General features: G+C 36.5%; 3 protein-coding genes across 15 annotated transcripts in view; 2 read left to right on the forward strand and 1 right to left on the reverse strand.

Moving 5' to 3' along the window:
• The window catches only part of nbeaa (neurobeachin a), an 80,708-nt gene extending 70,255 nt beyond the window's left edge, over positions 1 to 10,453 (forward strand). For 9 of the 13 annotated variants that reach the window (XM_089017631.1, XM_089017633.1, XM_089017634.1 and 6 more), the window contains 10 exons: positions 707 to 871; positions 944 to 1,033; positions 5,288 to 5,480; positions 6,137 to 6,208; positions 6,302 to 6,457; positions 6,526 to 6,696; positions 6,771 to 6,872; positions 7,696 to 7,892; positions 8,759 to 8,910; positions 9,190 to 10,453. In XM_089017631.1, the coding sequence (XP_088873757.1) occupies positions 707 to 871; positions 944 to 1,033; positions 5,288 to 5,480; positions 6,137 to 6,208; positions 6,302 to 6,457; positions 6,526 to 6,696; positions 6,771 to 6,872; positions 7,696 to 7,892; positions 8,759 to 8,910; positions 9,190 to 9,280 (1,389 nt within the window). In that variant the 3' untranslated portion in view covers positions 9,281 to 10,453. The remainder of the gene's footprint in view (positions 1 to 706; positions 872 to 943; positions 1,034 to 5,287; positions 5,481 to 6,136; positions 6,209 to 6,301; positions 6,458 to 6,525; positions 6,697 to 6,770; positions 6,873 to 7,695; positions 7,893 to 8,758; positions 8,911 to 9,189) is intronic. The other 4 variants (XM_089017632.1, XM_089017635.1, XM_089017636.1 and 1 more) reach the window with 1 other exon arrangement.
• A 131-nt stretch (positions 10,454 to 10,584) lies between these two features.
• sertm1 (serine rich and transmembrane domain containing 1) lies at positions 10,585 to 14,834 on the reverse strand. Its single transcript, XM_089017652.1, has 2 exons — positions 13,189 to 14,834; positions 10,585 to 11,557 (listed from the first exon to the last, which is right to left on the reverse strand). The coding sequence occupies exon 2, from the start codon at positions 11,554 to 11,556 to the stop codon at positions 11,242 to 11,244; it is 315 nt and encodes a 104-aa protein (XP_088873778.1). The 5' UTR covers position 11,557; positions 13,189 to 14,834; the 3' UTR covers positions 10,585 to 11,241.
• Positions 14,835 to 15,070: 236 nt separating this feature from the next.
• sparta (spartin a) lies at positions 15,071 to 23,351 on the forward strand. The gene is made up of 8 exons (XM_089017648.1): positions 15,071 to 15,208; positions 16,187 to 16,850; positions 18,417 to 18,611; positions 19,526 to 19,664; positions 19,739 to 19,933; positions 20,238 to 20,396; positions 21,463 to 21,553; positions 22,814 to 23,351. The coding sequence occupies exons 2-8, from the start codon at positions 16,188 to 16,190 to the stop codon at positions 23,085 to 23,087; spliced, it is 1,716 nt and encodes a 571-aa protein (XP_088873774.1). The 5' UTR covers positions 15,071 to 15,208; position 16,187; the 3' UTR covers positions 23,088 to 23,351.
• The last annotated feature ends 126 nt before the right edge of the window (positions 23,352 to 23,477 follow it).

Genomic DNA, 23,477 nt, shown 5'->3' on the forward strand with positions numbered 1-23,477 from the left:
AGATAGCTAGCTATATAGATAGCCAGCTACATATAGCAAATAATAATATTACATTTAATTTATAAGCGCCTTGCAAAAGTCTCATGGTCACTTTACAGTCACAGGCTTAGTTTTTCTGTGGGTGAGCAGCGGCAGCCAAACGCGCCAGCGTTCACTCAACCCGGAAGTAACTCAAATTGATAGAAAGCTACCTTGCTAGCTAATATATAGCTAATAGCCAGCTTGCTAGATAGCAGATAGATATCTAATAATAATAATAATAACAATAACAATAACAATAATAATAATAATAATAATAATAATACATTTAATTTATAAGCGCCAGATTTATAAACCCGGAACTAACTTAACTAGATAGATTAGCTAATAGCTATCTAGCTAATAATAATAATAATAATAATCCATTTAATTTCGAAGCGCCTTTCAAAACTCTCAAGGTCACTTTACAGTCACAGGCTTAGTTTTTCTGTGGGTGAGCAGCGGCAGCCAAACGCGCCAGCATTCACTCAACCCGGAAGTAACTCAACTAGATAGAAAGCAAGCTAGCTAGCTAATAGATAGCTAATGGATAGCTACCGAGTTAGCTAGCCAATCGATAGCTTATGTTTATTGAGGCGCGATGTGACATGCTAATTGACGTGCATAGCGCGATATGCAACGGCATGGTTCCCCCCAAAAAAATATTCCTTCCCGCTTGCCCGTTTAGGCGCTGGAAAGCGAGTTCGTATCGTGCCAACTCCACCAATGGATCGACCTGATCTTCGGATACAAGCAGCGAGGCCCCGAAGCCGTGCGGGCGCTCAATGTTTTCAATTTCCTGTCCTACGAGGGGGCCGTCAACCTGGACATCCTGGACGCAGCGCAACGGGAGGTTGGCGGTCGGTCGCCGTAACCCCTTTTAGGGTCTTGCGTTCGCTAGGTTGACCCTTTGATGCCCGTGCAGGTGATGGAGGCGCAGATTCAGGCATGCGGGCAGATCCCGTCGCAGCTGTTAATTGAGCCACATCCACCACGATCCTCTGCCATGCACCTGGTAAGATAAGATATCTGTACAATGATATTTTTAGTTATGTTCACTTTTAATTTTGTGAATAATTTTAAATACATTTCAAGCAGTTTTTAATGTTTTATTTAGTTAGTTTGATTTGTTTTATTTAGTTTTTTTATGTGGTATATTTTTTAGTCATGTTCATTTTAAATTTTGTGAGTAATTTTAAAATAGATTCGAAGAGTTTTTAAATTTGTATTTATTTATTTATTGGTACTTGTTTTTTTCTATTTTGTTTTATATATGTCGTATTTTTTTTGTCATGCTCACTTTTAATTTTGTGGGTAATTTAAAATTAATTTCAAGCAGTTTTTCAATTACATTTTTGTTTTCATTTTTTTGAATATATGTAGTATTTTTAGTCGTGTTCACTTTTAATTTTGTGAGTAATTTTAAATTAATTTTAAGCAGTTTTTAATTTTTAATTTATTTATTTATTTATTTATTTATTAATATGACATTTTTTAGTCATCTTCGCTTTTAATTTTGTGAGTAATTTTAAATCAATTTCAAGCAGTTTTTAATTTTTAATTTATTGTTTTCTTTGTTCACTTTTAATGTTCTATTTTTTTCAGATATGTAGTATTTTTTAGTCATGTTCACTTTTAATTTTGTAAGTAATTTTTAATTAATTTAAAAGCAGTTTTTATTAATTAATTACTTTTTTTTAATTCATTTTTTTAAATATATGTAGTATTTTTACGTCATGTTCACTTTTAATTTTGTGAGTAATTTTTAATCAATTTCAAGCAGTTTTTCCAATTTAAATGTATCATTATTTTTAATTCATTTTTTTAAATAGATGTAGTATTTTAGTCATGTTCACTTTTAATTTTGTGAGTAATTTTAAATGTGATTCAAGCAGGTTCTAAATTTTTATTTGTTTATTTTTTTATATCCTATTTTTTTGTCATGCTCACTTTTAATTTTGTGAGTAATTTTAAATTAATTTCAAGCAGTTTTTCAATTTAAATGTATCATTATTTTTAATTCATTTTTTTAATTACTTTTTTTTAATTACTTTTTTTTAATTCATTTTTTTAAATATATGTAGTATTTTAGTCATGTTCACTTTTAATTTTGTGAGTAATTTTAAATGTGATTCAAGCAGGTTCTAAATTTTTATTTGTTTATTTTTTTATATCCTATTTTTTTGTCATGCTCACTTTTAATTTTGTGAGTAATTTTAAATTAATTTCAAGCAGTTTTTCAATTTAAATGTATCATTATTTTTAATTCATTTTCTTAATTACTTTTTTTTAATTACTTTTTTTAATTCATTTTTTTAAATATATGTAGTATTTTAGTCATGTTCACTTTTAATTTTGTGAGTAATTTTAAATGTGATTCAAGCAGGTTCTAAATTTTTATTTGTTTATTTTTTTATATCCTATTTTTTTGTCATGCTCACTTTTAATTTTGTGAGTAATTTTAAATTAATTTCAAGCAGTTTTTCAATTTAAATGTATCATTATTTTTAATTCATTTTCTTAATTACTTTTTTTTAATTACTTTTTTTAATTCATTTTTTTAAATATATGTAGTATTTTAGTCATATTCACTTTTAATTTTGTGAGTAATTTTAAATGTGATTCAAGCAGGTTCTAAATTTTTATTTGTTTATTTTTTTATATCCTATTTTTTTGTCATGCTCACTTTTAATTTTGTGAGTAATTTTAAATTAATTTCAAGCAGTTTTTCAATTTAACTGTATCATTATTTTTAATTCATTTTTTTAATTACTTTTTTTTAATTACTTTTTTTTAATTCATTTTTTTAAATATATGTAGTATTTTAGTCATGTTCACTTTTAATTTTGTGAGTAATTTTAAATGTGATTCAAGCAGGTTCTAAATTTTTATTTGTTTATTTTTTTATATCCTATTTTTTTGTCATGCTCACTTTTAATTTTGTGAGTAATTTTAAATTAATTTCAAGCAGTTTTTCAATTTAAATGTATCATTATTTTTAATTCATTTTCTTAATTACTTTTTTTTTAATTACTTTTTTTTTAATTCATTTTTTTAAATATATGTAGTATTTTAGTCATGTTCACTTTTAATTTTGTGAGTAATTTTAAATGTGATTCAAGCAGGTTCTAAATTTTTATTTGTTTATTTTTTTATATCCTATTTTTTTGTCATGCTCACTTTTAATTTTGTGAGTAATTTTAAATTAATTTCAAGCAGTTTTTCAATTTAACTGTATCATTATTTTTAATTCATTTTCTTAATTACTTTTTTTTAATTACTTTTTTTTTAATTCATTTTTTTAAATATATGTAGTATTTTAGTCATGTTCACTTTTAATTTTGTGAGTAATTTTAAATGTGATTCAAGCAGGTTCTAAATTTTTATTTGTTTATTTTTTTATATCCTATTTTTTTGTCATGCTCACTTTTAATTTTGTGAGTAATTTTAAATTAATTTCAAGCAGTTTTTCAATTTAACTGTATCATTATTTTTAATTCATTTTTTTAATTACTTTTTTTTAATTACTTTTTTTTAATTCATTTTTTTAAATATATGTAGTATTTTAGTCATGTTCACTTTTAATTTTGTGAGTAATTTTAAATGTGATTCAAGCAGGTTCTAAATTTTTATTTGTTTATTTTTTTATATCCTATTTTTTTGTCATGCTCACTTTTAATTTTGTGAGTAATTTTAAATTAATTTCAAGCAGTTTTTCAATTTAAATGTATCATTATTTTTAATTCATTTTCTTAATTACTTTTTTTTTAATTACTTTTTTTTTAATTCATTTTTTTAAATATATGTAGTATTTTAGTCATGTTCACTTTTAATTTTGTGAGTAATTTTAAATGTGATTCAAGCAGGTTCTAAATTTTTATTTGTTTATTTTTTTATATCCTATTTTTTTGTCATGCTCACTTTTAATTTTGTGAGTAATTTTAAATTAATTTCAAGCAGTTTTTCAATTTAACTGTATCATTATTTTTAATTCATTTTCTTAATTACTTTTTTTTTAATTACTTTTTTTTTTAATTCATTTTTTTAAATATATGTAGTATTTTAGTCATGTTCACTTTTAATTTTGTGAGTAATTTTAAATGTGATTCAAGCAGGTTCTAAATTTTTATTTGTTTATTTTTTTATATCCTATTTTTTTGTCATGCTCACTTTTAATTTTGTGAGTAATTTTAAATTAATTTCAAGCAGTTTTTCAATTTAAATGTATCATTATTTTTAATTCATTTTCTTAATTACTTTTTTTTAATTACTTTTTTTTTTCATTTTTTTAAATATATGTAGTATTTTAGTCATGTTCACTTTTAATTTTGTGAGTAATTTTAAATGTGATTCAAGCAGGTTCTAAATTTTTATTTGTTTATTTTTTTATATCCTATTTTTTTGTCATGCTCACTTTTAATTTTGTGAGTAATTTTAAATTAATTTCAAGCAGTTTTTCAATTTAACTGTATCATTATTTTTAATTCATTTTTTAATTACTTTTTTTTAATTCATTTTTTTAAATAGATGTAATATTTTAGTCATGTTCACTTTTAATTTTGTGAGTAATTTTAAATGTGATTCAAGCAGGTTCTAAATTTTTATTTGTTTATTTTTTTATATCCTATTTTTTTGTCATGCTCACTTTTAATTTTGTGAGTAATTTTAAATTAATTTCAAGCAGTTTTTCAATTTAACTGTACCATTATTTTTAATTCATTTTTTTAATTACTTTTTTTTAATTCATTTTTTTAAATATATGTAGTATTTTTATGTCATGTTCAGTTTTAATTTTGTGAGTAATTTTTAATCAATTTCAAGCAGTTATAAATTTGTAATTAATTAATGTATTTATTTTGTAGTATTGGTGTCTTGCAAAAGTCACTAAGTATTTTAAACTACTATTCCTAAATTACCAATTCAGACTGTTGTTTTTCTATTTCCGTGCACAAAAAAAAACGTCTTCTCTTGTTAAATTAAATCTGTCCGCCCAAAGTAGTAAATGAGTACTTCATGAATCCAATCGACACCCTTTTTTTTTTTAATAGCGGTGTTGCCGTTTAGCCTCTACTCTACCTCCATGTCGCCCCGATCCCTTGCTCCTTGATGTGAACCTGCCGTGACCCTCATCTCCCACTAATCTTGCCTCCCCCCCCCTTCCCCTTTTCCCGCCTTATTCTGTCTCTTACTCCATTCCCACCTCCCCCCTTTGCCATCCTCCTCTTTCCTCGCCCCACCCCCCCTTGGCTCTCTCTGTCTGTCTCACCAGTGTTTCCTTCCTCAGAGTCCTCTGATGTTTAAGGATCAAATGCAGCAGGACGTGATCATGGTGCTCAAGTTCCCGTCCAACTCTCCCGTCACCCACGTGGCCGCCAACACGTTGCCTCACCTCAGCATCCCCGCCGCCGTCACCGTCACGTGCAGCCGCCTCTTTGCCGTCAACCGCTGGCACAATACCGTCGGTCAGTGTCAAACACTGAACAAAGGCTCGATCACAGGAAGATTGTTTTTTACTGCCGGTAGGGCGACGTAGCCATTCATGACCGACGCCCAACTTCTGCAACCCTCTGCCAAGCTATTTTTCAAGCGTATATGCAACCGTTAGTAAAACATAGTCTTCTGGATTTGAAAACCATGTCCCTGGATGTCCCATAGTACAAGCACCAACATCCATAAACCAAGAGAATGTAGACATTTTAATAGGTTGTAACATGGCGAATGACCTCTTCCTGTGAAGGAATTTACTAAGTCGTCAATTAGTCCAACGCCAGATAGATCTCCTACATGAAGATGACAGTTTAGCAGGCTGTGTCTGTTCACCTCAGATTGACCCCAGATTTTCTGTGCTTCTATTATGGGCCTTGTGTTCCGCCAACTAAGCATACAACAGCATGAAACTTTTAAATATGATAACCACTATTCTGTCTATTCTCTATCTGTCAGTCAATCTGTCCGTACTGCCAATTAGATGCTAAACTGTCATTTTCGAAGAGGGGCAAACACGTTCTGGGATTGTGTCGTTCGTTTGGGGATGAGCCGAATTTTGGTCAGGGATCAAATTGGGTGATCTTGATGAGCGGAATATCGTTGAAGATGTGTTGTGTTGGACCGTCTCTAGGCCTCCGAGGTGCGCCGGGATATTCCCTGGAACAGGCGCATCACCTCCCTATCGAGATGGACCCTCTCATAGGTCAGCCCTGCTTCTTATATTCATTCATAGTCAACAGCGGCCATCTTAGGAGGGGCACGGATGTCATGAAAATGTCTGTTTTGGTCTATCCAGCCAACAACTCCGGCACGAACAAGCGTCAAATCACCGATTTGGTGGACCAGAGCATCCAGATCAACACACACTGCTTCGTGGTGACCGCCGACAACCGTTACATCCTGGTGTGCGGCTTCTGGGACAAGAGTTTCCGCGTCTACTCTACAGAGACCGGTACGACCGCATCGGCCGCTTTTGGTTCCAAACTGCATTTTTAACCTTTCACCCTCCCAAAAAAAAAGGGAAACTGACTCAGATCGTGTTCGGCCACTGGGACGTTGTGACGTGTCTGGCCCGATCCGAGTCGTACATCGGGGGAGACTGTTACATCGTGTCAGGTTCGCGGGACGCTACTCTTCTTCTGTGGTATTGGAGCGGGCGGCACCACATAATCGGGGACAACCCCAACAACAGTAAGTGCTCGACTCGGGACACTGAAACTCTCAATTCGAAATGAACCCTTTTTATTTTCCATTTTTAACTGTAGGTGACTACCCCGCCCCCCGAGCCGTCCTGACGGGGCACGACCACGAAGTGGTGTGCGTGTCTGTTTGCGCCGAGCTGGGATTGGTCATCAGCGGGGCCAAAGGTCAATTATATTATAGCGTGTAGGATTCATGATGATCCCAATTTTTGATAAACAGTGATACCTTGGCTTACGAACTTAATTGGTTCCCAGACAGAGTGTGTAAGGCAAAAAGTGTGTACCCCAAAAAATTATTTCCCATAGGAAACCATTAAAATGAGAATAATCCGCTCCCAGGTCCCCATAATACCTAATTTTTTACTTTCTAATTTCATAAGCCTTAAAACTACACAAAATATACCTTATTTTATATATAATAAATGTGCTATGGTATTATAATTAAAGAAATAAACTGTACTTTATAATAAAGTCGTTTTATTGACCTTTGTGATGGTCGTTGATGGCTTGATGGAATGCAGTGGCCGGTTTCATCAGCATTAAACATTCTTCTTTCACCATCTTGAGGAATGATCCCTTGTAGGTGCTTTCTCTGCGATAATTTTACCTAGTTCCTCATCAATTGTGCTCTGTTTAGCTGGGTTGATAGCTTTTTGCATCAAGTGTACAGATGGCTTGTGCGGATTATTTGTGGAGGTATTTTAACCTTTTTGTGGGATATTCACGGCAGCGTTCTTGACCAATCACGTGGCTTTAACCGAAGACTGGGGTCCAGGGATAGAGGACACAAAAGAGTCGGCTGCCATTTTGTTTTTGGGAGAACGATACATCGTTCATTGTGGTGCTCCGTGTGTATCCCGAAAAATGGTTTGTATGCCAAGGTAAAATGTTCATAAATTAAACGTTCGTAAACTGAGGTATCACTGTATCTCAAATTAAAATGTATTATTGTAGATTAGATGAACCAAAAACCTGTGTAATTTTTTAGAGGGTCCGTGCTTAGTCCACACCATCACGGGGGACCTCCTGAGGGCCCTGGAGGGTCCCGACCTGTGCCAGCAACCTCGTCTGATCTCGGTTTCCAGCGAGGGCCATTGCATCATCTACTACGACCGAGGGCGCTTTTGCAATTTTAGCATCAATGGCAAACTGCTGGCTCAGATGGAAGTCAACGACTCCACGCGGGTGAGGCTCAAATTTCAATTTCGATTATCGTTAGCTTGCTAAAAAAATAAATAATTAACATAAAACGTTAAAAAGCTCATAAATCGTATTGTATGGTATCAACAAGCATATTTTTCATTCAGATGACTTCATTCAAAATGGCCGCTATCATGCTTGAATCATATCATATTTTCTATAGTCTCCAAAAATCATCCTGGAACTAGTTTTTCAATCTGTAGTCAACAATAATGACTGTTATTGTGGTTTGCGTGGAAAAATTTGAAATTTTGGGCCAGACTTTAGCAAGTATCATGAAATTTCAGGTGATTTGCCTTGGCGGGCCGAATAAAATGATGTGGCGGGCCAGATTTGGCCCGCGGGCCTTGACTTTGACACCTGTGTTCTAGATTTTATTGGATTGGATTAGCCTTTATTAGTCTCGTAGTGGAGAAATTTACGTTTCACAGAAGCAAAGTTATGGAAATAAGAGGAAAGGAAGAAGTAGAAAAACAAAATACAGGAGCTGCTGTAAAGGCAGCCACTCTCGCGGCGCCATCTTGAAGTCAAAACAACAACAACAACAAAAAACTAACACAAAGACACAGCATTCAATCGTAAGCACTAGAACTATATTAAGCACTTCTAGATGAAATAGGAAAGGATCTAAGCCTCCTTTTCACCAGTGGATCAGGGACGTCATGGTCGAATGTGCACATCTGCTAAATGTTGAAAGCAAACTCAAAGCTGTAGCATCCATTGGCGAAGAGAGATTGTCAAACACTGCCTGCCCCACGTAAATCCATTTCAATTCCAAGCCGCGACTCTTCCACATACATAGATGAATTTAATTGGATCGCTTTCAACACCTCCTCTTCCGGTCATACCAGGCCATCCTGCTGAGCAGCGACGGGCAAAATCTGGTGACGGGCGGCGACAACGGCGTGGTGGAAGTGTGGCAGGGTTGCGATTTCAAGCAGCTCTACATCTACCCGGGATGCGACGCCGGTATCCGTGCCATGGACCTGTCGCACGATCAGAGGTAACCGCGGCGACCGTGACATCCCATAGCGCTCTTGCATTCCAGTCTTTCAGTGCCGTTCACGAATTTATACCTATATATTTATTGAAAATATGATGTAGTTGGGGAAAAAAAGCGAAGAAAACGCCTTCTCGGCAATCGGTCGCCAAGGCGACTTTTGTCCCGGGAAACTTTCTTTACCGAAAGTTGATGACAAAAGCGTTGCCATGGGAAACGATGACAAAAGAAACCAGTCAGTCGGCTGACTTTTTTTTTTTTTTTTTTGTATTTTTGCCGCAGAACGTTAATCACCGGGATGGCGTCTGGCAGCATCGTGGCGTTCAACATCGACTTCAACCGTTGGCACTACGAGCATCAGAACCGCTACTGAAGCCAAGCGATACTGCAGGTACACAAAAAAGAAGAAACGTTGGACCTTTTGGTTCACTAAAAGTACACATAACACACACTTAACACACACACACACACACACACGAGCCCAAAGACAACGATACCCATGCGGATTGGTCGCCGGTGCTGACGGGTTAGTTTTTGGGTTCTGGGTGGGCGGGGCTTCTGCTTTAACGCTTCAGTGAGCCGGACACTTTTTTGGGTGGAGATGATCCAATCCGCTTTTCGGTTCCTTTGACCATTTGGATTCTTATACTTTAGTGTAAATACAACTTTGCCTCCATTTTGTTTTTTTTTTTTTTTTTTTTTTGGGGTGTGTGTATCCTTTCGTTTGTTGTGACCTGAAACATAACAAGAACGGGGACCGTGATGACAAACGGTAAGAAAATCAAGGATGGTAATTATTATTATTATGATTTATTATTTTTGCCGGAGATGTTACTGTGTTAATGACGACGGACAAAGACGATGAAGACCCCGTTACACCCCCCCCCCCCACACACACACACACACCTAAAATATTTACTGGTCGTCATGTCAAATATGTACATAACCAGTCTTGATTATTATTATTATTATTATTATTATTATTATTATTATTATTATTATTATTATTATTATTATTATTTGTTTTTTTTTTGGCCGCCCCACATGCTTGTATTATTTAAAAAAAAAAATCCAAATTTTGGTTATTTTCTATTTACACACCAATCACACATTATTATTTATGTTTCGCTTTTCTTTCTAATTTTTTAAATATTTTTTTTTATTAATTATTATGATTGCTTTCTTATTCCTTCTCATCCTGGGGGGGCGGGATGAATTCTTTGTGCATCAATGTTTGTATTTAAACGCTCACGTGTGAAGATTTTACAGCAATATGACAACGAGCGTTGGACGCACATACGCGTAATTCTAGCTACACACACACACACACACACACATACACATACAGAAACACACACACACACACACACACACATGTGTATCCAAAAAAACGACAAAGGAAGAAAAAAAAAGTTGAAATATTTTTGGATCTATGAAACCCTTCAAAACTATTGTATTCATGTTTTATTGCAAAGATGTAAAATATGACGTGTGAGTTAAAAGGGGGAGGAAAAAAAATCATAAGAAAAATAAATTATGCAAAGAATTTGTTTGATTCTGCTTTTTAATTCATGCATTTAATACGCCTTTTGTCTTTTTTATATTGTCAGGAGGGGAAAAAAAAAATTACAAAATATGCCTGATTTATCAGGAAAAAATGCAGACGAATGAGTCAATTCATGTTGAGTATCTTATGTGGAATTGTCGCGGCTTGGAATTGAAGCGGATTTACGTGGGACAGATCTCTTTTCGTCAATGGATGCTACAGCTTCGTGTTCGCTTTCAACATTTATCTTGTAGCAGATGTGCATATTTCACCATGATGTCCCTGATCCACTGGTGAAAAGGACACTTTGATGCTTTTCTCTTTCATCTAGAACTGCTTCATATAACAAAGAGGGTGCAGAAAGTGCTTAAAATTGAAACTTTGTTTTTTTTTTTTACTTCAAGACAACGCCGCGAGAGTGGCTGCCTTTACAGCAGCTCCTGTATTTTGTTTTTCTACTTCTTCCTTTCCTTTCCTCCTACTTTCGTCACTTTACTGCTGTGAAATGTAAATTTCTCCACTGCGAGACTAATACAATGCATTCAAACAAACAAAAAAAATCATAATTTGGATCCCAAATATAAAATTATAGGAGGAAAAGTGCAATGTTTGGCCACAAAAAAACACAATATATGCTGAAAATTTGCTTTTGATCACTGTCAATCAATGTCATCTTGCTTTTTAGGTCTCCAGAAACACACAAGCCAGTGAAAAAACAATTTTTTTCCCAGAAGTCTTTGCAGCAGCCTAGCCGCATGGCTTCGTGTGTTTGTTTGCGTGTGTGAGTCCTAGGCGCATAGCGAGGACACGGTGGACCTTCGCGAAGATGTGACGCTGCAGATCTCAACGTTGGTAAAAGCGGCCCGAGGATCGCCGCAGGATGACGACGAGGACGATATGATGTTCTTCAGCCTATGGAGAGCGATGACCAAAAGGCTGAGCAGGAACAGGAGGAGGCTCAGGAAGAGCCACACGTAGACGGAGACTCCGCTGGGTCCATTCCGAGACACCACCGTCGATCCTGATGACCATCTTGGGATGGACGTTGGAGGGATGTGCGGGAAGCTTCTGTTCGCCAACGGTGAGGTACCGCTTTGGTCCATCCTGGACATTCCAGCAGGAGCAAGAACACACACAAGAAGTGTTAAAAATAAATAATTACAAAATAAAAATTAATTAATTAATTAATTAATTAATTAATTAATTAATGAATGAATGAATGACTGAATGAATGAAATACAAATTGTGTTATTGTTCCTGCTTTTTACAATAATACCAACAGGGGGAGCCCTTATCCCAGTCGGATTCCGCAAGGTAAACCCTCATCTCTCTTAATTATAATACCATAGCACATTTATTATACATAAAATAAGGTATATTTTGTGTAGTTTTAAGGCTTAGAAAATTAGAAAATTATGTTTTATGGGGACCTGGGAACGGATTATTCTCATTTTAATGGTTTCCTATGGGAAATTATTTTTTGGGATACACACTTTTCGCCTTACACACTCTGTCTGGGAACCAATTAAGTTCGTAAGCCGTGTGTGTGTGTTTGTGTGTTTGTATGACTAGTCTTGTGAGGACCACTAACATTTTATACCATACATAGTAAGGACATTTTTGACAAGTGATAACCTTTTGGTGGGTCCTCACAAGTTTTTTTTCATTCTAGAGGGTCCATATATGCACCTGTTAAAGTTTCAAAGAGGTCCTCACAAATTCACCCAAAATGATTTTTTGGTGTGTATTTTCATTTCACTTGGATACACACACTTTTTACTCACTCTGTGTGTGTGTGTGTGTGTGTGTGTGTGCGCGTGCGTGCGTGCGTGCGCGCGCGCGCGCGCGTGGTTAATGAGAGGAAAAAGTTCATACCACAAAAAGTAAAATGATATTTTTACCAAATTCACTACAGGGGTGAGGACTTCGAATGTACCCATTCAGAAACCTCACTCCTGCTGGTATTTCAGTTTCAAGTCCACTTTTTATTTCTTTGTTTTTAAAGAAGTTGAAGTGAGAAATGGAAAAGTTCTTCTCTAAATTGATCAGCAACTGTTGTCCTCACTCCTTTATCTGGAGTTATCCGGCCCTCACAAAAGCACTGAAACGGGAATTTGTGTGTGTGTGTGTGTGTGTGTCCATTGTGTAGCAAATGTGAGGACCTTTGTTGTTTACCTCCCTGTTATCCGTGCGTGTTCATTTGTGAGCTTGAGTGCTTGATAATTGCTCTTAATCAGGCTTTTTGTCGCTTGGCAACCAGGCTTTCGGGGGGGTCACGGGTTTGACCGCCGATACCTTTTGGTATCGCCACCTAGCACATGTTTTGAACAGTCACCTCATCCATTTGCTCGCCTGATACTCATCCACTGTTGGATTATCATTTCGATTGATTGTTTTAGTCTCCTCAGAGGATCCTCACGTCATGAATAATGGAGGTCATTGACGAAATGTCATGACATTTGGTGCGCGTGTGTGTCAGTATGTTGTCCTCTCGAGTGTCCGCGCTCAACGTTTTTGATAAACGACATCCATTTCTCAGCATCGTGTAATACCACCACCCTCCATTTCTAAGCGTGTCATTCATCCACCCACTTTTTTTTTTACTTAATTCAGCATCAAATTAACGATTAAGTTAACTATCTCCCAATGGCATATTGTCAAAGTTAATTTCATAGTGTCAAAAGGGAGGAAAAAAAAAATATGAAAAAATGAAAACAGAAAGTGGTTCAACAAACCTGATTGGATGTCGGATGTCAAGCCAGCTCCATGTTGCTTCTTAGTCTGCTCGGACGCTCTGATGCACACTTTACCTCCCACCCTGGAAACCCCCAATCGCTCTCTTTCTCTCTCTCTCTCACTCGGATAGATGGATCGATAGGCGGATGGATGGATCGAAAGGCGGATAGATAGATACAGACAGATTGATTGATTGATTGATTGATTCATTGATAATGTCACTTTGGAGTCTTTGTATACTCGAAGTGACCAAAAAAAAAGACCAAAACGATATTAAGTCCTCATAAAAACGAATTTTCGGACTTGTAGGCTCAAGAAAGTCAAAATATTTTGTGATATGAATATTTGCACTTTGACCCCATTTAAAGCATGCAGTTGAATTCCCCTCTTAATTGTTTTTTTTAACTTATTTTTCAAGAATGCCTCGTCTCAGAATGTCTCATGTAAGCGTCTCTCTTGTTTTCAAATTCCTTTCACGCGCTTGCTGTTACTACTACTACTACTACTGTTATTGAAAATATTTATACATTACTGTTAATTTCTAAATAGTAAAAGACCCTTACATTTTGATCTCTCTATACCTTAAGAATTTCCTTCAAATACGACATAATTAAATGATGGACTGTTAAAGAGGAATTGGAATTGAATTTGCTGTATTGTCGTTACATTTTCGCGAATATGTAGTAACGAAACTCACTGAATATTTACAACCATTTATTAGGAAAATATAAAAATGGCCACCAGAGGGAGACAAAACGCCGCATCAGTCGCGGTCAAAAGCGTCAAGTGTAAAAGACAAAGAAACCAAACAAAATATTTTCTCTGTATGTTCGTATAATCGGGGAAGTAGTATGTGTGTGTTTCATCCAAGAGCCATATGCTTTTTTATGTATTTATTTATTTGTTTACATCTCTGGAATAAACGACGATTCAATAATTTCATAGATATCTTAAAGTGCAACGATTGGGTTCAATGATACTGTTATTTAAAATAGTCATACAGGACTGTTAATTCCGAAATAGTTAAAGTAGTCCTTTCAAGACCTTAAAAATTGGACCTCTCCATATCTTAAGAATTTCCTTCAAATTCGACATCATTAAATGATGGAGTCTTTATGAGGAATTGGAATTAAATTTGCAGTATGTATTGTCTTTACATTTTCACGAATATGTAGGAACGAAACTCACTGAATATTTACAACAATCGATTAGGAAAATATTAAAATGGCCACCAGAGAGAGACAAAACGCGAATCTTGAGATGTCACGAAAAGGGTTCATCATAAAAATAATAATACATTTCATTTTCACGTATAATAAAAGAAAAACAAACAAAATAAAACAGACCCACACTTGTGTTCATAAAATGGTTGGGGGGCTTCCACGAGCCGCATGATTTTTTTTTTTTAATGTACAGTATTTATTTGTTTGTATACATCTGCAATCAGCGGCGATTCGATCATTGTATACTGTATATGTCTGAGATGCAACGATTGGGCTCGATTCAACTCATATCTTTTAAATCAAAACTGAATTTCCAGATTCAAATTGACTTTGTTGTACTCCTACTGTTTACCCTTTTTTTATTTTGATTCCGCCGCGCCCTTTCATTGTGCAGGCTTGTTGAGATGCCTCGCCCGTGACTCACTCAAGAGGAAAAACCTGATTGACACGCTTCCGTCACAACCCGCTCTCATTTTAACTCCGGGCCAACACACACACACACACACAAAATAAAAATAATCATCATAACAAAATTAAGCGTCTACTCTTTCAGTAAATTGCTCGGCCAGAGAATAAAAGTGACGTTTCTGTTTGCCTTAAAAAAAATAATAACTCAGCAATGTGGAAAATTTGTAAAAGCCTCAACAGGAAGTGACGTATGTAATACTTAGCCTGCGCCACAGGTGAAGTCAAAACTTCACGTGCATTCGAAACATGTCAGTAAGCGTTTGAGAGTGAAATAAGAATCTAGAAGAGAACATTTTTTTGGTTAATTTTCCACCGGAGAAACCACAAGGTGAGTTCATTTATTGCTTTGTTTTAACTCTTGTATAAGCTTTAAAACGACTTGTGTCTTTGTGTATATCGTGCTGCTTCATGTTCTTTCCTGAACGACTTCCTGTAAATATGTTTTATGTCTTATAGTAATATTAGCTTTTATTGTAATAATAATAATAATAGAAGAACAAACACTTGTCACGCAGGTTGGACCAGGTGAACGTGACATAAAAATTAACTCGCCTGGCAGCTCGTGTGTGTGTGTGTGTGTGTGTGTGTGTGTGTGTATCTATCTATCTGTCTATCTATCTATCTATCTATCTATCTATCTATCTATCTATCTATCTATCTATCTATCTATCTATCTATCTATCTATCTATCTATCTATCTATCTATCTGTCTGTGTGTGTGTATATATATCTATATATGTGTGTGTGTGTGTATGTATATATATATATATATATATATATATATATATATATGTGTGTGTGTGCTTTATATTCGCTTATTAAAATTTTTATTCATTTAATTTGTATTTTATATTCAGATTTTTTTATTCATGATTTTACATTTTTAGTTTTTCATATATTGCTCAACATATTACAATATATATTTTTTACTCAACATTTTTAATTTCAAATTTACACTGCTTTTTATTATTATTATTATTATTATACATTTCATTTATAAGCGCCTTTCAAAACTCTCAAGGTCACTTTACAGTCACAAGATAAGTTTTTTTTTTTGTGGGTGAGCAGCGGCAGCCACATGCGCCAGCGTTCACTCAACCCCAAATAACTCAAATAGATAGAAAGTTAGCTAGCTAATAGATTACTAATAGATAGCGAGCTAGCTCGCTAGCTTTTATTTGTTATTTTCATTATTATTATTATTAGTAGTAGTAGTATTTTTTTTGTAGTACTCTCAAATTTGTAAAAACAACATACACTAAAGAATTCCCCCCTAATCCAAGCGACGACAATTTGTTTTGCTCAGCATGGGTGAGCCAGCGGAGCTACTCCTCATCAAAGACCAGTACGAGCTGGCCTTCCGCTGCCTGAGCCGCGGCCTTTCACTCGAGGAAGGAGGCAACCCGACCGAGGCGTCCGACTACTACCGCAAAGGCCACCAGCACCTCATTCAAGGCATGGGCGTTCCCACCGGGGGTCCTCGTCACCAGGGTCCCATGTGGGAGCGAGCCCGAGAGCTTCAGCGAAGAATGGAAAGCGCCCTGTTTACGGTCAGCGGGCACCTCGCCAGCTTGGACGCCTCGCAAACGCCCCCTCCCGCCCAGAGGAGGCGGCTGCTCATGGATCTGACCCCCAGCCTTCACCCCGCGCAGCGTCTCTACCCATCCATCCCTCCGGTGCTCCCGTTGAGGAACGAGCCGCCCGTCATGTCCCAAACTCCGGCCCGGCCCCCCGTCTACTCGGCGCGGCCCGCCGACGGTCATCGCAGCTTGGCCGGCGGGCCCGCGCCGTCCGATTGGAACCCGGCGGCGCCGGAAAGCCAAAGCGAGCTACTTTTGATCTCCTCTGGTGTGCAGATGTTCTTCGTGGCCCCCGGCGGGCAGGTGAGCGCCCTGTCGCATCCTGGATATCTTCGCATCGTCAGTTTTGCTACCCAACCCCCTGATGGGAGGGGCCCAATCTTCTTAGACGTGAGTACTGTATACTATTATTTTTACGGTGATTCCTCGGTTTACGAACTCCTTGGCTTACGAACTTTTCGGTTTACAAACGTTAAATTTTTGAAATTTTTACCTTGGGATACAAACTTTTTTCGTACACGGAGCTGCCTCAATGAGTGATGTGTCGTTCGCGAACGAGCCCGTTCTTCTAACAACAAAATGGCAGACGACTGTTTTTGTCCTCTATTCCCCGCCCCCAGTGTTCGGTTAAAGCCACGTGATTGGTCAAGAACGCAGCAGTGAGGGGAGGTGCTTTAAACATTAAAGAGACAGGCAGACGACAGTGAGAGAGTTTTAACTTTGATAGTTCAAAGGCAGAGTATAGACTGCAAGGTTAAAATTGCCATCAATCAGGCTCCACAAACAACCCGCACAAGCCAGCTGTACACTTGATGCAAAAAGCTATCAACCCAGCTAAACAGAACACAATTGATGAGGAACTAGGTAAAATTAGCGCAGAGAAAGCACCTACAAGGGATCATGCCAAGATGGTCAAAGAAAAAGGCTACGTTCCTCATCAAATGTTTAATGCCACTCCATTCCATCAAGCCATCGACCATCACAAAAGTCAATAAAACGACTTTATTATACAGTACAGTTTATTTCTTTAATTATAATACCATAGCACATTTATTATACATCAAATAAGGTATATTTTGTGTAGTTTTAAGGATTAGAAAATTAGAAAGTAGCTACTTTGGCTTACGAACTTAATTGACAAAAAGTGTGTATCCCAAAAATTCATTTCCCATCGGAAACCATTCAAATGAGAATAATCCGTTCCCAGGTCCCCATAAAACATGACATTCTACTAAATAAGCCATAAAACTACACAAAATATACCTTATTTTATGTATAATAAATGTGATATGATATTATAATTAAAAGAAATACACTGCACTGTAAAATATCGTCATTTTATTTACATTTGTCGTTGATGGAATGGTGTGGGAGGAGGTCGGAAATGACTTTGTGACTTCCCGCTGGATGAGAGCAAACAATGCCGCCATGTTGAGCGGTTGACAACCAGCGCATTGTTGAGCTGCAAAACAATGTCGGCATTAACGCGCAGAGTTAGCGCTTTTGTTGTCTTCACACAGTCCAAAAAAAAAACCACACACACACAAAAAAATCTCTCGGTCACCTGACTGACAGAATGTATGCATTGTTGGATCGTTTGTGTGGTTTTTTTTTTTCTTACATTTCTTTGGACAAATAATCCACATGTAGACCGCTATGAAAATACGTCTGTGTAAGCTCTGAGTCGTACAGGAGTGGTCCATCGATGAAAAGGTTTCTTCAGCCGTCATCGTCTACTTCTTTGAAGGTGTCGGATGTTTCGCTCCTCATCCGAAAAGCTTCATCAGCGAACAAAAGTTGTGCTGGTAACTTTTTTTACCAGCATAATTTTAGTTCGCTGACGAAGCTTTTCGGATGAGGAGCGAAACATCCGACACCTTCAAATTCCGCTTCCATGTCAACTGCTGCCATGACATATGACCATTTTCCCGATTTATCATCGTGTTCTGAATCCAGGTGTGCGGCTGGCTTCACCCTTTGACCCCGAACACGCCGGTGCTGTTGGCCCCATCCGGCGTCTTCATGCTGCCCGATACGTTGGCACCATTGCCGGGCGCCTTTATCGGCGTGGTGCTTTCGTCGCAGCTGCCCTCCGCCGACCGGGAGATGTTCCGAGACCTCATCACGCAGTTGACGGACTTCAGGGTGCAGGTGGGCTGATTGGATTCGATTGAATTTGATTGACATTTACATTGCACAGCAGAAAATTGATGATTGTAAGAGGAAAGGAAAGGAAGAAGTAGAAAAACAAAATACAGTAGCTGCTGTAAAGGTATCCAATCCTGCGGCGCCAACTCAAACCAACAAAAAAAAAAACTAAATAACAAATAAGCATCCTTTTCACCGATGGATCAAGGACATCAAAACAAAACAAGACACACTCATTCAATCATTAGCACTTTCTGTACTGTAACTAGCTATCTATTCGCTAGCTAATAGCTATCTATTCACTAGCTGGCGGCTATCTATTCGCTAGCTAATGGCTAGCTATTTGTTAGCTGTTGGCTATCTATTCGCTAGCTATTAGCTATGTATTCGCTATCTCCGGAAGTAACATAAAGTTTAAAAAAAACTAATAATAATCCGCTTCAATTCCAAGCCGCGACCGTTCCACATACGCATCGGCGGTAAGCGCTGACGCTCTTAGATGTCACGCGTCCTCTTGTTTTACAAAATAATAATAATAATACTTAAAATAATAATAATAATAATACTTAAAATAATAATAATAATAATAATAATAATAATAATACTTAAAATAATAATAATAATGTTAATAATAATACTTAATAATAATAATAATAATAATAATAATAATAATAATAATACTTAAAATAATAATAATAATAATAATACGACTTCTACTACGACGACGACTCCCATTACTACTACTACTACTACTACTACTACTACTACTATTACTACTACTACTACTACTACTACTACTAATAATAATAATAATAATAATAATAATAATAATAATAATAATAATAATAAAAGACCCCCGAATACCAACATATTTACTTCGTACATTGAATCCGAAGTTTTATTTTTTTCCCCGATAGAGTTCAGATAGCGGGGGTCCCGGCGTGATCAGCCTGAATGAAATGGTCCCACTAGGTCCTCAGGTGGTGTTACCTGAAAACGGGACCAAAGCGCCGCTTCCCACCTGGAGCGAAAAAATGGGCCATGGAATCATTTCAGGTGAACTTTGACGCATAACCAGGAAGCCATGTTGGTTTCCAAAATGGTCGACTTTTATGTCTATGTCCTTCAAGGTGCAACACGTTTTGGCCACGAGGTGGTTCGAGGAGCCGAAGCGACCACCAGAGCCATCCAGAAAAGCGCTCTAAAAATCCGGGACCACCTCACGCCCGAGGAGACGCCTTCCGAAGTCAGCCCGCATGTCTCCAAAGGCCTGCAGGTCGCAAAGCAGGCCACAGGGGGCGCTTTGAGAGTTAGCCAGTACCTGGGTGAGCTTTCAGAAACTAGGTACAGCGATACGTTGGCTTACGAACTTAATAGGTTCCCAGACAGAGTGTGTAAGGCGAAAAGTGTGTAACCCAAAAATTTATTTCCCATAGGAAACCATTAAAATGAGAATAATCCGTTCCCAGGTCCCCATAAAACATGATTTTCTACTTTTCTAAGCCTTAAAACTACACAAAATAGACCTTATTTTATGCATAATAAATGTGCTATTGTATTGTAATGAAAGAAATACACTACACTGTACAGTATGTATCAAAATATGGACTTGCTCATATTTTCCACCAGTGGATGGCGTGAGCACATTGGCTGAACATCTGGCTGAGAAGGTGGCCCCTCAAGTGAAAAAACATGGCGCCAAGCTGATCCCGGAATCCATGAAGAGCAAAGATGGGGAGCCGTCCAATTTCGAGGGAGCAAAATTTGTGGCTGCCAGAAGCCTGCAAGGTGACCTTTATTTCACTCATTATGCACAATTGTCTTTATTCAACCCAGGAAACACAGTGAAATACATATTTAGTTTTTGTAGGTCCAATAATGTTTAAGCCGTTGACCTATTTTAATGCTGCTGAGTGAAACTGGCTTTTTAGGATATTTATTTATTTATTTTTATGTATTTGTCTACTTTTATGTATTTGTCTATTTTTATTTATTCGTCTATTTTTATTTAAGTATTAGTTTTAATTTATTTATTAATTAGTTTTAATTTATAAATGTATTTATTTTTCTATTGTGATGTATTTGTATATTTTTATATCTTAGTTATAATTAAATTATTTATTTGATTTTTTTTAATGAGTTTATTGAAGTGTTGATTTATTTATCTATTTATTTATTTTTCTTTTAAATGTATCTGTCCATTTTTATTTAGTTGTTTCATTGTATTTATTTATTTAATGTATTTATTCTAATGTGTTTATTTTGGTGTTTATTTATTTATTAGTTGTGTTGTCAAGTCGTTTTTTTATTTATTTGTTTTTATATATTTTTATTTAATGTATTTATCTAGGTGTTGATTTATTTCTCAATTCATTTATTTATGTCTATTTTTATTAATTTGTTTTAAGTTATTTATTCAATGTATTCATTTAGGTGTTTATTTATTTAATCATTTATTTGTTTGTTTTCATTTATTTATCGGTGTAGTTTTATTTATTTTTTTATTTACGTATTTAATGCATTTTTTTGAATGCATTATTTGATTGTTGATTTATGTATGTATTTATTTATGTATGTATTTATTTATCTGTATTTTTATTTTGTTGTTTGAATCAATTTATGTAATGTTTTTATTCTAATTGTTAATTATAATTTATTTATTCATTTATTTGTGTATGTGTATTTATTCATTTGTGTATTTATTTATTTGTTTATTTATTTATGTATTTATTTGCTAAAAAAAACAGGAAATTCCTTCAGGAAAGGTTATTCTATGTCAGAAAGATGTTTACTGGGACAAAACAAGACCTACTTGCACTATCCCGTCATGTGTTGTTCCCCTCCACACCATCAGGCTTCACCGCCGTGTGGACCAGCCTGGAAACGGGAGCCAAGCTCATCGGCAAGAGCGTGTCATCTGAAACCGTAAACACGGTCACGTACAAGTGAGTCAGTCGGCCTCACCGAATCGTTTCCTGGCTCGTTTCCGGTTTTGGGAACTTCCTGATCTCTTTCTACTTGAATCTTTTCAGATATAAGGGCTTAGGGAAGCTATTAAACACACCCGCTGATGTCTAAATCTTCTTTTTTCACTTTTCTTTTGGGCTTTTGCTAATGTATTTAAGCTTGCGGAGTGCCGGAGGCTTTTGGCTTGTCACTAAACACTGTAGCACTCCTAAATTCTTTCATTTACAGTGATACCTCGGTTTACGAACCCCTTGGTTTACGAACTTTTCGGTTTACGAATGTTACATTTATGAAAATTTTACCTTGGCATACGGACTATTTTTCGGGATACATATGATGATTTCAAGGCTAGCCACGGATGGTTCGAGAATTTTAAGCGTCGTACAGGGATTCATAGTGTCATTCGTCATGGTGAGGCAGCCAGTTCTGACGATAAAGCTGCCAAAGCTTACAAGGAATCATTCCTCAAGATGGTGGAAGAAGAAGGCTACGTTCCTCATCAAGTATTTAATGCTGATGAAACCGGCCACTCCATTCCATCGAGCCATCAACAACCATCACAAAGGTCAATAAAACGACTTTATTATACAGTACAGTTTATTTCTTTAATTATAATACCGTAGCACATTTATTATACGTAAAATAAGGTATATTTTGTGTAGTTTTAAGGCTTAGAAAATTATGTTTTATGGGGACCTAGGAACGGATTATTCTCATTGTAATGGTTTCCTATGGAAAATTATTTTTTGGGATACACACTTTTCGCCTTACAGCCACGTGATTGGTCAAGAATGCAGCAGTGAGGAGGTGGGGGTTACAGAGAGAGAGAGAGTGAAGCCGTTCTCCAAAAGGAAAATGGCCGCCGACTTTTTTTTTTGTCCTCTATTCCCCGCTCCCAGTCTTTGGTGAAAGCCACGTGATTGGACAAGAACACAGCAGTGAGGGGAGTTGGTTTAAACATTCAAGTTTATAAATAAGGTATATTTTGCGTAGTTTTAAGGCTTAAAAAATTATGTTTTATGTGGACCTGGGAACGGATTATTCTCATTTTAATGGTTTCCTATGGGAAATTATTTTTTGGGATACACACTTTTCGCTTTACACACTCTGTCTGCGAACCAATTAAGTTCGTAAGCCAAGGTATCACTGTACTTAAACCACACATTGCTATCCACCCCTTTTACAATTCGCCGACTTCACATTTGACCGTTTATACATAAAAATTGCTCGCGGCCAAGGTACGGCAACGATGCGGGCCAAGCCACGGATACGGCGTTGCGTTCGGTGACCAACGTGGGCGTGACGGCGTACAACGTGGACAACTTGGGCCTGAAGGCCATCTTGAAGACCACCGGTAAGGAGATGGCTAAAGGCATGGTGAAGAGCTCGAAGGGACAAGAGGTGGCGGCGGTGGAGGACGGGACACCCGGGACGTCGCAGGCAGCTTCCGATGACGACAAGGACAAGAAAGAGCAGAAAAACAAGATGGACGAGGGTACAAAAAAAACTTGATATAATTCAGAGGTGATGGTTTCTTTGATTTTCTGCACTTCTTATTTATTACGCTGGGCATGTGTTGCATAATTCTGTATTCTTTCGGGAAATTGAAGGAGTTTTTAATTACATACCTAACAATGAGTATTGTTTTTTCGGCAATGTTTGTTTACATGGTTAACTCAGTGTTGTACAATTTTTCTCCTAAATAATTGTTTTGAATTGTTTATATTTTTGTTGGTGCTTCTTCATAGATTAAAACATTGCTGTTGTTGAAATTAATGACGTGTATTTATTTTATTTTATTTATGTATTTTATAAACAAACCAAAATGGCGGTGCCACCCAAAACAAACGTTAGCCATACCTCCTAGTGGTCTATGAAGAGATGGATGGATGGTACCTAATC

Source organism: Hippocampus bargibanti, linkage group LG16 (genome assembly GCF_051943395.1).
Source record: "Hippocampus bargibanti isolate YZ-2025 linkage group LG16, ASM5194339v1, whole genome shotgun sequence".
Lineage (NCBI taxonomy): Eukaryota > Metazoa > Chordata > Actinopteri > Syngnathiformes > Syngnathidae > Hippocampus > Hippocampus bargibanti.

What these genes read in the sequence shown, in the direction of transcription:
- sertm1 (XM_089017652.1), bottom strand. Translation starts at nt 11,556, where the DNA reads ATGGACCAAAGCGGTACCTCACCGTTGGCGAACAGAAGCTTCCCGCAC.
- sparta (XM_089017648.1), top strand. Translation starts at nt 16,188, where the DNA reads ATGGGTGAGCCAGCGGAGCTACTCCTCATCAAAGACCAGTACGAGCTG. An exon ending in GAGAGTTAGCCAGTACCTGG is followed by an intron (nt 19,934 to 20,237) that starts GTGAGCTTTCAG and finishes ATTTTCCACCAG; the next exon opens with TGGATGGCGTGAGCACATTG. An exon ending in GTAAACACGGTCACGTACAA is followed by an intron (nt 21,554 to 22,813) that starts GTGAGTCAGTCG and finishes CTCGCGGCCAAG; the next exon opens with GTACGGCAACGATGCGGGCC.